Source organism: Zootoca vivipara, chromosome 4 (assembly GCF_965207765.1).
Source record: "Zootoca vivipara chromosome 4, rZooViv2.hap1.1, whole genome shotgun sequence".
Classification (NCBI taxonomy): Eukaryota; Metazoa; Chordata; class Lepidosauria; order Squamata; family Lacertidae; genus Zootoca; species Zootoca vivipara.
The window spans coordinates 68,965,318-68,981,182 of NC_142587.1; the positions used below are offsets into that span (position 1 = coordinate 68,965,318).

A 15,865-nucleotide genomic window follows, 5' to 3' on the forward strand; every position below is an offset into this window, starting at 1 on the left:
TTGCACTATACGTCCTAACCACTGCAGGCACATTCTGGTTACCATCAAAAAATTAGAATCATTTAATTCATGCTGCAGAGCATTTAGCCAAGTTGGTTATCCTGTTACGATGCGTCACCCATTTTAGATTGTAATAAAAGTATTTAAAGCTTTTAACTTGTTCGATTTCTTGATCACAATACACCATTTAGATGGATGCCAACTCTTTAAAAATACCAAGATCTTGAATTTTGAGTAATTAGTTGCTCGGTGATTTCCTTGGCAGCAATGAAAGAATGCTTTTAGATACCTTTGGAACCCAACTCTGGTGCAGCAGAGGAGAGTGTCATCCGCATATAAAAGTTTGGAAACTGCCTTAGGCACTAACTTAGGAGGGTGGCCATTCACGACGAGTGGATGTTGTTTCATATCTTTCAAAAATAGATTAAATAGATGTGGGGTCAAGAATGTTTGGTGCCTTGTGGGAACTTTATTGGTACTAATATAAAGCGGACATTGTTACTATATTTTGGTGGCAGTTCTTTGCTATAGATTCTACTTTCATTAATCCCAAATTGAAATTTATGTGTAGCATTGTTATGTTGGTGTGTGAGTGGCTGTTGCTTGATTTCTCCTCTCCTCAATCTGTTACAAATAACCCACATTCCTTTTTTAAAAAAATGTATATAACTTTCTTCTCCTGCTTTTGCAAATTTTGGCTGCCTAGGTAGTTGCTCTCAAGAAATATAACCTTGGCCACAGGGTCCAGGTTGCAAGGAAGTCTGTTATATTTGTAATGTAACCTGGCCTTCACAAGCTACATTAGCAACAGCTGGGGATACATACACTGGCGTAGCTTCATGCTCCGCCACCGGGGCAGAGAGCAGGCAGAGGTGGGGCTGGCGTGCATTTTGGGGTCGGGATGCGTCACCCGTGGGGGCGGGGCATGTGTTTTGGGATGGGATGCACATTTTGGGGGCGGTACGCATTGCCCACGGGGGCGGTGTGCGCGTTTTGGGGGCAGGATGCGTCACCTGCGGGGGTGGGACATGCATTTTGGGGGCAGGGTGCCCAGCGCAGGGGGGGGCAGCCACCATGGCACCCTCGGGAGCGCGCGCTGCCCAGGGCGGAGCACCCCCTGCCCCTCCCTTGCTATGCCCCTGGATACATATGGAATATTTAGTCACTTTTCTTGTTGGAGAATATCAGTGCCACACTGTCTACACTGGTGGCCCAAAATCTGCTTGCAGACCAACCTACTTTGTGTCACCTTTTCCAAAGTCTCAGTTGACGTGTTGCTGCTTGGGCACACTCCAAAGCCTGGGAGTGAAGAATTATCTCCCTCCTAGGCAGAGCTCCAAAGAAACTTTCAATCCCACTTAAACGTGCAGCAGTATTAACATAGGACAACCTGCTGTTAGCACCTCCGAGTCTGTGGAATGTAGCAGAATATAAATAATATAAAATTTAATTATGAGCCACATGGGTTTCTGTTCCTTTAAAACTTGCATGGGTGGGGGAATCGGACCAGCTGCAACTTCTCCCACACTGCAGTTTTTATGGGGAAATCCCATAATCTGGATCAAAGAGAAATAACTCAAAGGCCACTCGGGCTTGTAATGAATACAGACAGTGTTTTGTTAAAAGCAAATACAATCAATACTTGTGGATACACAATTTCACAGTTCTTGCCATAGTTATTGGAGACTGATGGTAGGAGGGCAATCAAAATTAACCCTGTTGCCAGGCATCCCTGGGGAACAGTCAGATTAACCATAGATCAATCCAATACATTATGGATACAGGATGCAAAGGGAGAGTAGATAGATGCAAAAGCAGCATGGATCAAAACGACATCTTTAGCATGGCCATAGGCTTATATGGAATACTACTATGTTCTGCAACAAAATGTTGTAGTGTGGTGTGTTCCTGTTCAGCGTTACAGCTAATCCATCAGTGCTACCTTCTACGACACTATTCCATTTACTCTATATTTCTCTCTTGACAGGCTCAGCCCCTCACTCTCCTCCTCTTCCTCCTCCATCATCATTTTGCACTTCCCCAAAACCACCTGACCACCTCTCTCTTGTGTCATTTTGGCTATGTAAGGAGCAGAATTTGGAACACCGAGTTTGCTTTTAGTAGATACAATACCATTGTGTAGGCTGCCCTGAGAAAAGGTGCATAATACAGAAGAATAGAGTGTGAGCTAGATAACGGCACTAAATTATTGAGAATTATTGAACCATCTACAGTATTTTTGAAAAAGGCTGAAACCGTTCAGGCCTTATGCCCAAGCAAGATGTAGCACTCTAGCTAGGAGCCTGAGGCCCTGTCCCCCAAAGCCCCTAGCTGCATATGCTTGAACAAGAAACGAGCTGTGTAATACGCCTTGGGTGGCACATGACACCCATTTCGCCAACATCTGTGTCTGCTGAGCCCCTAACTTTCCTGCTTCAAAAGTCTGGAGGGGGCTTCTAGGCACACTCATTTCAATGTGAGTAGAATTTGCTGCATGACTGGGAAGCTTCTTTTATCTGGGTTTCTGATTGCAGGGAGAGTTCTACTCTCATTCAAGCAGAAGTGGGTAGAAAGCATTGGGGACAGTGAGGCTGATTTGCCTGGCATACCTAGTCTCACTCCCATTGTGGATACTTCCCGTTCCTGTATGGAACTCGAGTGATGACAGTTGATATGGTAAGTTGGAGGTCGTAACCTGGTAGGGACCCAAAGTCACTTTCCTTGTAGAGAGGAAGCCTCACAGCCCCGTTTTTAGCTTTGTGCCCCATTTCATTGCCCTATACTTCCAAGGCCTAATCCATTCTCTTCCTCCTGTTGCTCCAAACCCGCCTACTTGCAAATGTGGTACTTTTTCCTACAATCTTTTTAATAATATTTAATATAGCCCTTTGTTAAATTTCTATATTTTTAACAATTTTTTTTGTCATCTGTCACACTGCAAACCATTTACAAACAGCAAAGGTCTCACCTGAGTCCGCCAGTCAGACTCGTTCTTTAATCACAGAATGAAAGGGAAGTCAAAGGAGCCTGCTTACCATTTTCCATCCAGCCATACTTGTATGCCTAAGTGCATTAAATATCAAAGCGCACTGCTCTACTGCCCCAGTTAAATTGGGACAGCCTGTTTTGGGGCACTGTGCTCTTGTGAGCATGGCCGGGAAGATGTGCATCTCTCAATTTGTTGGAGAGCATTTCAGAGTTCTCTGGGTAGCTTGCATCCATGAGACTTGGACCTTTCCCAAGCTCTTTTCTAGTCTTTCTACCCAGTATGCAACATGCACAATTACTCTTCCCTATCTTTTCATGGGCAGACCCAAGCCAGCAAAAGTTAAGTTCTTCAAAAAAAATCCCAGTGGAAACAATAGTACTTGAGTTATCCACTGTGTGCTGTGGCTCACTGATTACCATAGGACTCGAGTGTATTTACTTTCTCTGGAATGTGTACCTGAATGTGTTTTCTCTGCTACCGGTACTTTAATATCCCCTTTTGTCTTGTCCATCTCTTTATCCTGCTGTGTGCATGAGGAATAAATTCATGTAGCTTCCCAGTGTTTTCTGTACTAAAACTCCTAGCTGTCCAGTCTCCTGGCACTAACTGACTGAAGTTATGCATGTGCAAAAACATTTGCCTGACCAGAACCCATGCCAACCGAATTACTGAGCTATTTCATGCAGGTATGAATATCCCACTTGAACTGAAATGTCAGACAGGAATGTGAAAACATACTTCACTTTTATTGTCTTTCAGGCATGAATTGCAACAATTAATTTGTACTGTTGATTCCGGAAACATGTCTGATGTCAACAGTGAAGAAAACACCCCCCAAGAATTACATTGGAACGGCCAGTAGAAATTCAAAAGGTGAGAGTTTGATTTCCCATAATGACACTGGATGCAGAAGTTGAGCACTTTCATTTTTTGGTGTCCACTCTTGTTTCAAGTCTGGTCAGTTGCATGGCTCTCTTACAGATCAGGAGAGATCCTTTTGTTAATGGGACTACTTTTGTATGCTTACATTTCATAAAATTTAAAGACATGATATTGCAGTGCAAGTCTTTTCCCTTTACTGTACTCACACCAATGGAATCTTCCTTACAAGCAATGATGTCTTCACGCCAAAACAAAATTATATATAAAGTTTGTTGTGTGTGTGTTCACATTTTATTTTGGAAAACAGGTGCTTAAAAATTTTAGATTTTTTTTTAAAAAAACAAAATTCTAAAAAAAAGAAGAAAGGAAAAAACACAGTATTTACAAAGATATCATAAATGGCTTTGCCATGCAAAACAAATGACTTTGGTTTTATCCCCCTTTTAACTTTGGTTTAAACATTGACCAAGATTAATTTTTTGTTCCCCTGCCAAATAAAGCCTTAACCAATGCAGAGAGGACTTTAACAGTTTTTTTCTGTAATATTTTATACAGTATTGAATTTATAGGACATTTCATGTATTTAATCCATGCCAGTACACTACAGGAAGCTTTTATTTAAGACATCAGTCACTACTGCCCAGACATTTAACATTTTACAAATTTACAACAGTGTTTTTCTCCCCTAAGTGGCAAAATACATTTCCTAATTTCCATCTCCATTTTTCGTCTTCTTAAACTCCCCGCAATCTACAGAATCTTCCTGTTTTCCTGGCTCGTAAATCTGTAAACAGAAACTTCCATTCCAATAATATTTTCCTGCCGTTATCAAAAATTATCTAGCACATTCTCCCAGATGCTATTCTTCGCTAAAGAGCACTGCTAAATGCTGCTATTTGCCCCAATCTATTCAAATGTTTCTTTTTATGCTAACTTTCTAAAAAAATTCTCAAGCATAAAACAGGTTTATAAAGTTACAATCTTGAATGTAACTAAAGATACATAGATTTCATTTCATTGTTACAATTTCATGTACTTTTTTTGATAAATTATGTACCAGTTAAAAACACTAAAATTATCTCAAGGTGCAATATCTGTAGTGTAGTTAACAAAAACGCACACACACAAAAATATATATTCTATTTTGTGGAAAAATGCAGCTTTGATATGACCACTTAAAAAAACCCAAAAACTTCCAATTTCAACTGATCTTTTTTTCCCTTTTAAAATAAAAAGATAGATAATATTTAAGGCAGTGGATAACAAAAATATTTCAGAACTAATTCTTAATTTCAGTCATTCACACTATATATCATGGAATTGCAATAACAATTAGTTTTCCAGAATGCTATCAATAAAAAGATTTTCCTGTCTAAAAAAGACTTGTTAGTAGGACATCTGTATACATGACAACATGAATCTTGCTTAATACCTTACTCTCCTTTTGTAAATTATATACATGTCCTTTGTAGTTGAGCAGGTGTTAATTATTTTAAAAACCGGTTAGTTTGCTTTTACTTATTTATTTTTTTACAGATTTATTCCCCCCTTTTTCCTTTAGTGGTGATTGAAAAACAGAGAGAGAAGTGTCTCATTTCCCATAAGGCAATCTTATAAATTAGATACTTGCTGTGCAAAGTAAGAGCTTTACTGATAGCAATCAGAATTAGAAATGTACCTCTTTAAAGGGTGCAAAAAACAATGGAAATAAAAACATTACACTATACATCAGATTACCAGCGACTCCCAGAACAAAGCCTTACAGTGTATAAAAATAGCTACGTAAAAAATTTACATAAAGGCAAACCAAAAGAAATCTTCAGTGCAGACATTTACAAAAAAAAAGAAAAAAAAGAAAAAAGATATTCAAACAGAACACAAACTTGTGACCTATTATCACGGCTGCCGCCAAAATTAGTTTTGCTGATATTTTTGTAAGCTTGAGATAACTGTGTAAATTCCTCTGAAAACTTGATAGAATGATCTGTGTAATACTTGAACCATGAATAGCTGTCATGTCTTTGTATATATCTTAAATACAATCCATGTTCATGCTTCAGTTGGTCTATGTTTATTCTCTGAAAATGAGAAATAACAAGGTCAGTCAAGGTGAACTTGTATGTTGATGATAATACACAAGTGGGGGGGGGCGAGGGGTATTAGTTTCCCCACATAAAATGCATGCCATAAAAATAAAAAAGGAAGAAATAAAAGAAGGCTACCATAGAACACCGTGAAACACACAACAATGAAGAGTGGATTATAATTTGCCACCAAGTGTTAAAAATATTTTCCAAAATCATAAATGGTTTTGAATCTCTCGACTGACTTTTCAAAAGTTACAAAGGGGCCATGACAGTGCTGAGCAAGCCCTTGATCAGTGCTGGCCCTGTTGCCTGAGGCTTTCCTAAACATTGACTGCCTTCTCTTTTTTGCCTTAGCTCTTTTGTCTTGTACGGAGATCTTGTCTTGCATACAATTAAAGCATCCTTCCTCCACCCCACCCCCAAATATTGGTAACTGTAGAATGTAAAGTGTAAATGTAAAGTGTAGAATGTAAAGTGTAAATGTAAAGTGTAGAATGTAAAGTGTAGAATGTAAAGTGTGCTGGAAATTGCAGCTGACCCAGGTGGCGCTGTGGTTAAACCACTGAGCCTAGGGCTTGCTGATCAGATTGTCGGCGGTTCGAATCCCTGTGATGGGGTGAGCTCCCGTTGCTTGGTCCCAGCTCCTGCCAACCTAGCAGTTCGAAAGCACGTCAAAATGCAAGTAGATAAATAGGAACCGCTACAGCGGGAAGGTAAACGGCGTTTCCATGTGCTGCTCTGGTTTGCCAGAAGGGGCTTTGTCATGCTGGCCACATGACCTGGAAGCTGTACGCCGCCGCCGGCTCCCTCAGCCAATAATGCGAGATGAGCGCGCAACCCCAGAGTCGGTCACGACTGGACCTAATGGTCAGGTGTCCCTTTACCCTTTACCTTTAAGGAATAAACTACACTTAAGCCCAGGATGTACTTTTAATGTGCACTGTCTAACTCTTGAGTCTTGGTCCCAGTGTTACTCATTCTGAAATGTTTCCAGATTTTTTTTTGGACCGAAAATCTATTCATACTTTGTTTCTGGAGAGTGCTAGCACAGGGCTTCCGAAAAGAAAGTCTCCTCACAGTGGTACAGAACTGCCATCAGAATGAACTGAGCCCAATTTACTGCTTTGAAGCAGTACAACCTACATGTAATCTGTCATGGCTAGATATTCTTTGGAGCTTTTGTACTTCGAGAGAAAGATTAAACAAATAGCACTGAGCACCTGGTGTACAGAGACATAGATAAATTGCAGTGATCGGTGCTGGGCAGAGTGGCCTGTTTGAGCCAGGAGTTCATATCCAGTCAAAACAGGCACACTGGTCTCTACCTAGAAGACACCCAGGAGTTTATACTTAGCCCTGGAGTTGCTTCCATTATTTTAGTGAACAGTGTGGTGCTAAAGCGAGAAAGCCCAAGATAGTTAGCATTCTATTGATAACAGTTTGTCTCTTGATGAGGTGATAACCGTTGTTTGTTTTTCAAATAACACCACAGAAAGCCCCAAGGAACTGAAAGCATTTCTGAAGGCATTCCAAATGTTGAGCAGATAAACCTGGCTTCATCTTGATGGGTAAATAGTACAAACAGTTCAGCAATGCAGAGACTAAAAGCCATTCAAACCATATACCCAGCACAGATAAATCCACATTATGAAGTTGTTCACACCTACCTGGAATGGTGGTGACTGACAAGTTCTCTATCTCAAGCTTCCGATTTGTGATTGTTTTCTTCTAACTTTTTGTTTTCCTCTATATTTCCAAGGTCTTTATCTACATGTTTTGAGGCTGACCTAAAATGCAAATAAAAGTAGTGTGACATCTTGCTTTGTTATTCCCCTTTGTTGCATCAATGCACAATGTTTCCTGCTTTTCAAGAGAGAGGATTCTTACAGTTCAGCTATCAATACATGAATATTACTACGCTGGCAAATGTAACAGCTTAATGTAGTGAACAGTGCCATAACATCACATAAGCTTAGTGTGAATTGAGTTTAAAATTTCTGCCACCTTCATTTATAATCTACACCTGGACTGAGCTATGCTTGCTTTAATAACCTGTACTTCTTCATACAAATTCATTAGGAAGATTTTCTTCATGTTTTCTCGAGGTGGTGTTGTTGCTAACATCAAAGTGTTTTTTTATCAACATGGCAACCCCTCCTTGTGCATTAAAAACCTTTTTGAAGTTTAAATCATACAGTTGGAAAAATAATAATGAACGAGGACTTGCAAAACACTTTAAAAAAAAGAATACACACCCTTTTCTAAACTAGCTTTTGCACGAGAAGTAAATTTGTGGGTGGGATTTCTATTCATTATGCATGATAGCTACTAGGAACAGGGAAAAAACCCTAGGGCCCAGTTCATATAACCGGAGTCTCCACGTGGCTTCATATGTGTAGAATACCTTGACTGCCTGTACAGGTCTCCACATGACTCTTTCTCCAAGACAAGGTTTGCACTATAATACCTTTTCCCCACAGCCATATTTAAGCAACGATACTAGACACACTTATTAGGAAGCAAACCCCATTCCATACAGCAGAACTTTCTTCTGAGTAGGGTCTTCTGCCACTACAATACATAGTTCTGATCTTTTAGCAGCTCATGGCCTCTTATCCTTGTCTCCTCCCACCCTGTGGCAGCTCACTTGATTGGGTGCTTGCTTTTCTAAAGAGGAAACCAAATGTTTCCAAAGCAGAACCTTGGTTCTCAAATGGCTCGGTACTTGAACATTTCAGCTTCCGGATGCCGAAATTCGAACATTTTTTGGAAGCCGAATGTCTGATGTGGCTGTTGGCTATTGTTTCTGGGGCACCTGCACCAATCAGAAGCCATGCCTTGGTTTTCAAATGTTTCGGAATTCAAACAGACTTCTGGATTGGATTACGTTTGAGAACTGTATCCTTGTGCTGATGTCACCCAGGCTCTTTCCTGCAGGGATCAGTGCAATCCCATTTTGGCTTGTGAGTGTCTGATAGAGTATGTCTGACATTCGCAAACACCCATGCCTGGAAATGCCTCAAATATTCAAGAGAGAAAGGAGGCATGACTCACTTAAACCAGAAGGTGCCCTTTTTTATAAAGGCAGATGTATTAATTGAGTGCAGGAACAGGGTAGCTTAAACATAATGCCATACAAAAGTTTTCATTACATGTGAGAGCAGCTTTCAGAGTCTGGTGAAGTGAAAGACCTCCTGTATTAGTGTGATAACATTTTAAAGACTTGGGCTTTAAAATGTAAATGGACAAATCCATATAAGTGATACAAGCAATATCACTTGTGTCAAAGGCAGCTTAAACACCTGCATGCCTCTTCTGCAGAAAAAAGAGCTGTGACTGCAGGTGCTCAACATGGCCTTGGGTGAGAAGGCTGAAGTGGCTTAACTTTTCAAATGCATAGGATACCAAGAACAGCATATACAGGTATGCTGAAAAGTATTATTATTATTATTATTATTATTAATACCCCAGCCATCTGGCTGAGTTTCCCCCGCCACTCTGGGCGGCTTCCAACAAATACCAAAATACATTAAAATATCACAGATTAAAAACTTCCCTAAACAGGGCTGCCTTTAGGTGTTTTCTAAATGTCAGGCTGTAGGCTGTAAGTGTTCTGCCTAATGGTTAAACCCACCAATAACCAGAATTTGCAGGATGCATTTTAACATTTCCAAGACTAGGCAGAGAGTGGTGGTTTTTTTCTTTCTTTCTCTGCTGCCACTTTATTCTACAAAAGGATGGTTTCCTAAGTTCTTTTTTTGTGCTGATTCTATCTCTAAGTGGTGCTTTCACCATGCAGAGAGGATAAAAACATGCAAAGTCAGGTGGCTTTATCTTCTTCCACCAACATAATTCTGCTGGTTTTTCTTGGCACTGTGATAGTGGTGCTTATTGTGCTTTGCATGTTCCCCATGGTATTCACACCACACAGACCAAACCAGCACAAAAAAGTGAAGGGATGAAGCTGCTCCCCGTGGGAACAACAGGAACAGAGAATCTATTTATGACAACTGGGGGAGTGAAAGGAATAGGGACTAATTTCAAGCAAGAAAAAACACTGAACTCCAAAGTCCTGTTATGCGTTTGTTCTGCACTATCCATGGTCACATGTCAAAACTCCTGCCTTAAAGTTAAGGTTTGCCTTAACCACTGCAGCCTCTTTATGCCCAGCAATAAACAAGGCAACATTAGTGCCTCCTACTAGTTTTTATCATGCTAGATTTTTATATTGGAGTTGGATAGCAATTTTCGAAATGACTCATAAATGCAATGACAGCCCTTGCAAATGGGCTCTACTTAAGTGACTTGCATAAAGTCCTTAGTGGGAGGGGAGCAGCAAATGGGACCTCAGGTATCTGAAAAGCCTGGCAAGCTTTTCTTGAAGGGCCATTGCTCTCAATTGAAAACTACTTGGTGGGACTAAATGAGTGGTATGGAGAAATGCAAAGCCTCAAAATGATGCTCGGGCAGTAAACAGACATAAAAAAAAGCAGTATGTCCACTACATTTCAGCATACTGTCTTCTGCGGGAGAATAATTTATTTGTGGTGGTGATTCACTGGAAGCAATGTTGTGTCTATTCCCAGCACTGGGTAGTAGTAAATGAATCTGTGTTGATCATTTATTTGTAGATGGACTCCACTCTGTGCAGCTCCCTGAGTATCCCCCAATCTGCTCCTGAAGGTCCCTGAATCCCCCAAAGAAGCTTCTGGGAGTATGCAGGAAAGAGACAACCCTCTTGTGCAAGCAGAAGTCCTTTCTGCCAGTGGACAATCACTGGTGGGTAATATTGTTTTGAGACTCTGCCTATTTCCTGTCCTCCATTCCACTTCATCTCATTTCTTCCTTTTTCTGCTACAACCTTGGGATTTAATCAGGTGGGAAAGCGTGGGAGCATGGGTCTGTCCTGTGCTTGTAATGGGTTACTATGTGCTTTTCCTTTATACAAGTATTTGTTCATGTTTTGCTTGTTTCTTATCACACTAGAATCTATCTAATTGATAGTTATTACTCTACTGGAGATGTCTGTTTCAGGAGGTTAGCTGATGCCATTGCCTCATCATCCCCGATAATGGATATGTCATCTCAGAGATTTTGTTTGCTAGCAAGAGGATAATGCACTGAAGTGGGCTTTCAATAAAAATGGCAGAAAATTGGAGTTAGGTATATGAAATGCAGGAAATGAAAGAGTGGGTACATTTCTGATATGCTCCTTATAAACAAACTTAGGATATAGTTTTCTGTTTCGGACATATGCAGAGAGGGCTGGTTCTATGAGCCACTCCTCACAGATTCTGCATAATCTGAAAAAAACTCATCACTATTCATTACTTCAAATTACAAAAAGAGGATGATCTGTAACAGAAAGCAATGGCCAAGTGCAATGGTTTTAAATTTACTGTTATGAGTACATGCTGAAAAGGTTGTTTTTAAGTTTCAAGCTGCCCCACCCCCATCTCCATAGCAATGACACCAAACTTTCTATAAACTATTATTACAGAAAATGCTTTTAAAGGACAGAAAGGGACATGGCAACATACTCAACAACAACAGAAAAGCAGTAAGTTTGCACCTCCTAATCTCTACAGAAAAGGCACATTTGCCTTAACCTATCTTTATCTGTCAATTTTTGCTACAATATCCAGGCTATGGAGATTAGCTGGACAGAAAAATGAGTCATTCTAATAATATACTTAAGCAAACCCCCTAGGATACTAATGAAATGTGTCATGAGGTTTGAGAAGTTAGCCTTTGTAAAAATATAGCGCTTGGGAGATTTTACTAGATAAAGTACCTAGGACAGAAGTTATCTATCTCTGACTATGTAATTTGGTTACATTAATGGGCATTAAAGGTTAAGGCTCTTTCTTCTGCCTTTTTTCCTGGTTTTTCTTCTGTTGTCACAAAAAAATAGTATTTCCACAAAAGTTTTCTTGTCATCGACTGGTCTTGTGAGTGGGGTGGGGGGAAGGAATCTTACAAGTTATAAATGCCCCTCCTGAAACCTAACTCTTCCCAATTCACAGGGTTAACATGCTTACTGTGGTGGTACATCTACATCATCATCATCATCATCATCATCATCTTCATTCATTCATTCATTCATGAAGGGGGTTTGTGGCACCAGCAGTCACAGCAAAGGAACTTCCCAATTGCCATTCTGCCCCCTTCCCTCCCTATCTCATGCCTATGGAATGGTAGATGAAACAGCTATTTATTTTAAAATATTTACAGGCTGCTTCTATGATTCAAGGTGGCTCATGGGATCAAATAAGAATAAAAGACATGCACAAGATACAAAACAATATAATTTTGGATAAGTTATATGTAGATATTCAATGCATCATTCCAGAGGAATTCAGGATAGTGTGCATGTCTGTGTCATGGGCGAAGAAGAAGAAGAAGGAGTCTCAAAGTGGCTAACAATCTCCTTTCCCTTCCTCCCCCACAACAGACACCCTGTGAGGTGGGTGGGGCTGAGAGACTTCAAAGAAGTGTGACTAGCCCAAGGTCGCCCAGCAGCTGCATGTGGTTCACCAGATTACGAGTCCACGGCTCTTAACCACTACACCACACTGGCTGGTACTTGCTGGATGAGAGGCTACAAGCTCTCTTCTGCTGCCGCTACACATAAAGCAGGAAGATTAGTAGTAGTAGTAATAATAATAATGATAATAATAATTTATTATTTATACCCCGCCCATTTGGCTGGGTTTCCCCAGCCACTCTGGGCGACTTTCAACAAAATATTAAAATACAATGGTCTATTAAACATTAAAAGCTTCCCTAAACAGGGCTGCCTTCCGATGTCTTCTAAAAGTCTGGTAGATGTTTTTCTCTTTGACATCTGTTGGGAGGGCGTTCCACAGGGTGGGTGCCACTACCAAGAAGGCCCTCCGTCTGGTTCCCTGTAACTTGGCTTCTCACAGCGAGGGAACCGCCAGGAGGCCCTCGGCACTGGACCTCAGTGTCTGGGCAGAACAATGGGGGTGGAGACGCTCCTTCATGTATACTGGACCAAGGCCGTTTAGGGATTTAAAGGTCAGCACCAACACTTTGAATTGTGCTCAGAAACCTACTGGGAGCCAGATCTTTCAAGACCGGTGTTATATGGTCTCAGCGGCCACTCCCAGTCACCAGTCTAGCTGCTGCATTCTGGATTAGTTGTAGTTTCCGAGTCACCTTCAAAGGTAGCCCCACATAGAGTACATTGCAGTAATCCAAGTGGGAGATAACTATAGCATCTATGTTATATATTATATTATATTATAATATAATATAATAGAATATATTATAATATATTAGATCCTATGCATGTAAATGAAGTCAAGCATGTTCCTGGGACATTGCCACTTCCCCTAGCCCCAATATTGTGTCCGGCTGAGGGGCCTAAATTCACATTCCCCTGAAAAATCTTTGCAATCCTAGCCCTTAATAACATCACTGGCATTTTTATATGCATCAGTGTTAAATCTAAGATCAGCCCCAAATAATACCACTAAACTGAAAAATTACACAGAAGCTGTGGTTATGGTACCTAAAAGCTTTGCTTTTCTGCCTCTCCAGTTTGGTGTTTTGGTTGGCATATTCCACAACAGGTTTTTGACACAATAATAGTGCATTAATGGAGGATTTAATTCTGCTTCATCAGTTGTTCTGCAATTCTTCTCCAATGATAACACATTATTGCTGTCTGGAGGGGGCGTCAAACTATCTCCCCTCTCCAAAAAAACAAAACCAACATTTGTGGTATGAAAAGGATTTCAGCAGGAAACCCCAATGCTTCTGATTAGCTTCTAGGTAAGTATGAGTAGCACTGCAAGTGATGTTTTTAGTATGGAAGAAAAGCATGAACATTAAACATGTTTTTTTTGAAACACATTGGAATAGTTATATGAACTTGTTGAAAAGTAGCAATGAGGATGCTTTTAGATTTCAATTCCCATCACCCAAGAACATTGGCTGAGTTGATGGGAGTTGTAGTCCAACAACATCTGCAAGTTTATGTGACACTTAAGAAGATCAGAGTGTGGTTAAACTGCCTCACTATTTTATATATCACTTACTCGCTCAGCAGGTCTCTCTCTGTATCATTAGCATCACTTGAAATATATTTTACTGAGATACTAGCAATTAACTCAGATGCCAGGTGAGTGGTTCCAAGGCCTTTCTGTGCATTTCGTGATAAAAAGTAGCTGCAATTCAGTTTTCAGCCAAGCATTCCACACAACCCCCACCATCCCAATATATTCTAAAATTAATTTGAACCCACTCCTGTCTTAACGTGACCTACTTCCTGCCTGTTCCAGCAATGGCCTGGATAAAATGTTGAGTTCAATTTATATGTACATACACATGAAAAACAAGCATTTCTGAAGGAAGAAATGGCCTGTTTTCTTAGTATTATTACATTTCATTGGGAGAGATGATCTGTAAATGAAGATGCCTAAAGGGACGCTTGTCTAGACAACACCTGACTGCTGCCTACACAGGGAGTTTCTTCATACCTCATTTATATTATAGGTTTGACACATAACCTTTTAAATAAACATACAGACAGAAACAGAGATGTAGAAGGGCAGGCCTTCAACATTTCATTCAGACAGAATTGGTTAATGTATGCCCACCCACCATTTGGTTTAAGAGTGCATATAATCCTATATGCTGCTAATATGGTCATGTGTAAAATCAACACCCAAGGTGGGATGGGACCATGCTGAATACTTTTGCACCACGGAGTATACACATATACAGTACAAACATCTGGAGGAGGGTTCTGTCTTGTATACAGCTGTTCACATGAAGGCTTCCATCTAACCTAGAACCCTGCATGATCAGTGTTCTAGGTTGGGTAGAAGACTTGGTGCGTGCAGCTGTTTGTAACACATCAGGGGAGGGGATAATCAGTGTTGCCCCACTATCCATTTGTGTGTTGATTTTATACACAAGTGTAACATCCGAATAGGGCTAATGTCTACTATGAGCACCATAAATACACCCTTAAGGGAACCATATTCAATATTTGTTTTCAGATTAGCTATAAAAAGCAAAATGTTTTGATGGGTAACTATAAAATCTGAGCATCCGTCAGGGTCATATATCAAGTTCTTGCTACAGGGGTATGACAAGACAATAGAGAGTCTACAAACCACAACACACATAAAGAAGTAACTTTCTTGCCTCGGGAGTGTTTGAATGTTCTGTGCTGCTTCCTTCTGAGGCTCTCCGTTGACATCCCTTTGGGGACAGAGATCATGTGAATAATTGTTCAATGGTGGGTTCAAAAACTGTTTGAGAAGGGGAGCCTATATGGACACCAAAATTTGCAACTGATAGTGTGTGTCAGGAAAGATTTCCAAAATGGACAGCATTTCCATCTCTTTGGGCATTTGTTTCTAATCCTTCATTTTATTAAATAAATATGCCCCTGCTCTTTGCACAGAAAGCAGCAACAATGATTTATACTAAGAGATAGTTATGCTGAAAATAGAATACTGCCTGCAGTGATAATTCAAGTGATTAGGCTTTATTCAAAAGTGGCAGGTATAGTAATTATCTATAATTTAACAACAAATAATTTCACTTAGTTCCCAACATAATCTGTCTAAGCTCTGTTAGCTTCATTATCTGCTTTAAACATCTTGAAAATAAACCAATTGTTCCTTTTCTTATTTAGTCTGAGCAACTGACAACCTTGTTTGGTGTTCTTTTGGACTCTGTTACAGTCAACTGTGCAAAGAAAAGGCCAATGCTGCTGTTTCTTTTGCTACAATAGCACACTGGAAGCCATCGCAGCACTTGGATTGCAGTGAGCGTCTACAGCTTGAACTGCTGCAATCGGGCACAGATCTAGTCCTACACCTACAGAGCCCAGCAAAGCAATGGAGACAGAAGGTGGCTGAGCTGA

At 40.3% G+C, this 15,865-nt stretch overlaps 1 protein-coding gene across 9 annotated transcripts in view; it reads right to left on the reverse strand.

The window, feature by feature from the left end:
• Nucleotides 1–3,714: 3,714 nt before the first annotated feature.
• The window catches only part of ALCAM (activated leukocyte cell adhesion molecule), a 141,116-nt gene continuing 128,965 nt past the window's right edge, over nt 3,715–15,865 (reverse strand). For 5 of the 9 annotated variants that reach the window (XR_015949658.1, XM_035116770.3, XM_035116768.3 and 2 more), the window contains 2 exons: nt 7,626–7,745; nt 3,715–5,949 (listed from right to left, as the gene is read on the reverse strand). Coding sequence is in view for 8 of the 9 variants with exons in the window: in XM_035116770.3 (XP_034972661.2) it covers nt 7,658–7,745 (88 nt within the window). In the remaining variant the exon portion in view is untranslated. Of the gene's footprint in view, nt 5,950–7,625; nt 7,746–15,138; nt 15,196–15,865 lie in introns of all 9 variants that reach the window. The other 4 variants (XM_035116767.3, XM_035116766.3, XM_088668126.1 and 1 more) reach the window with 1 other exon arrangement.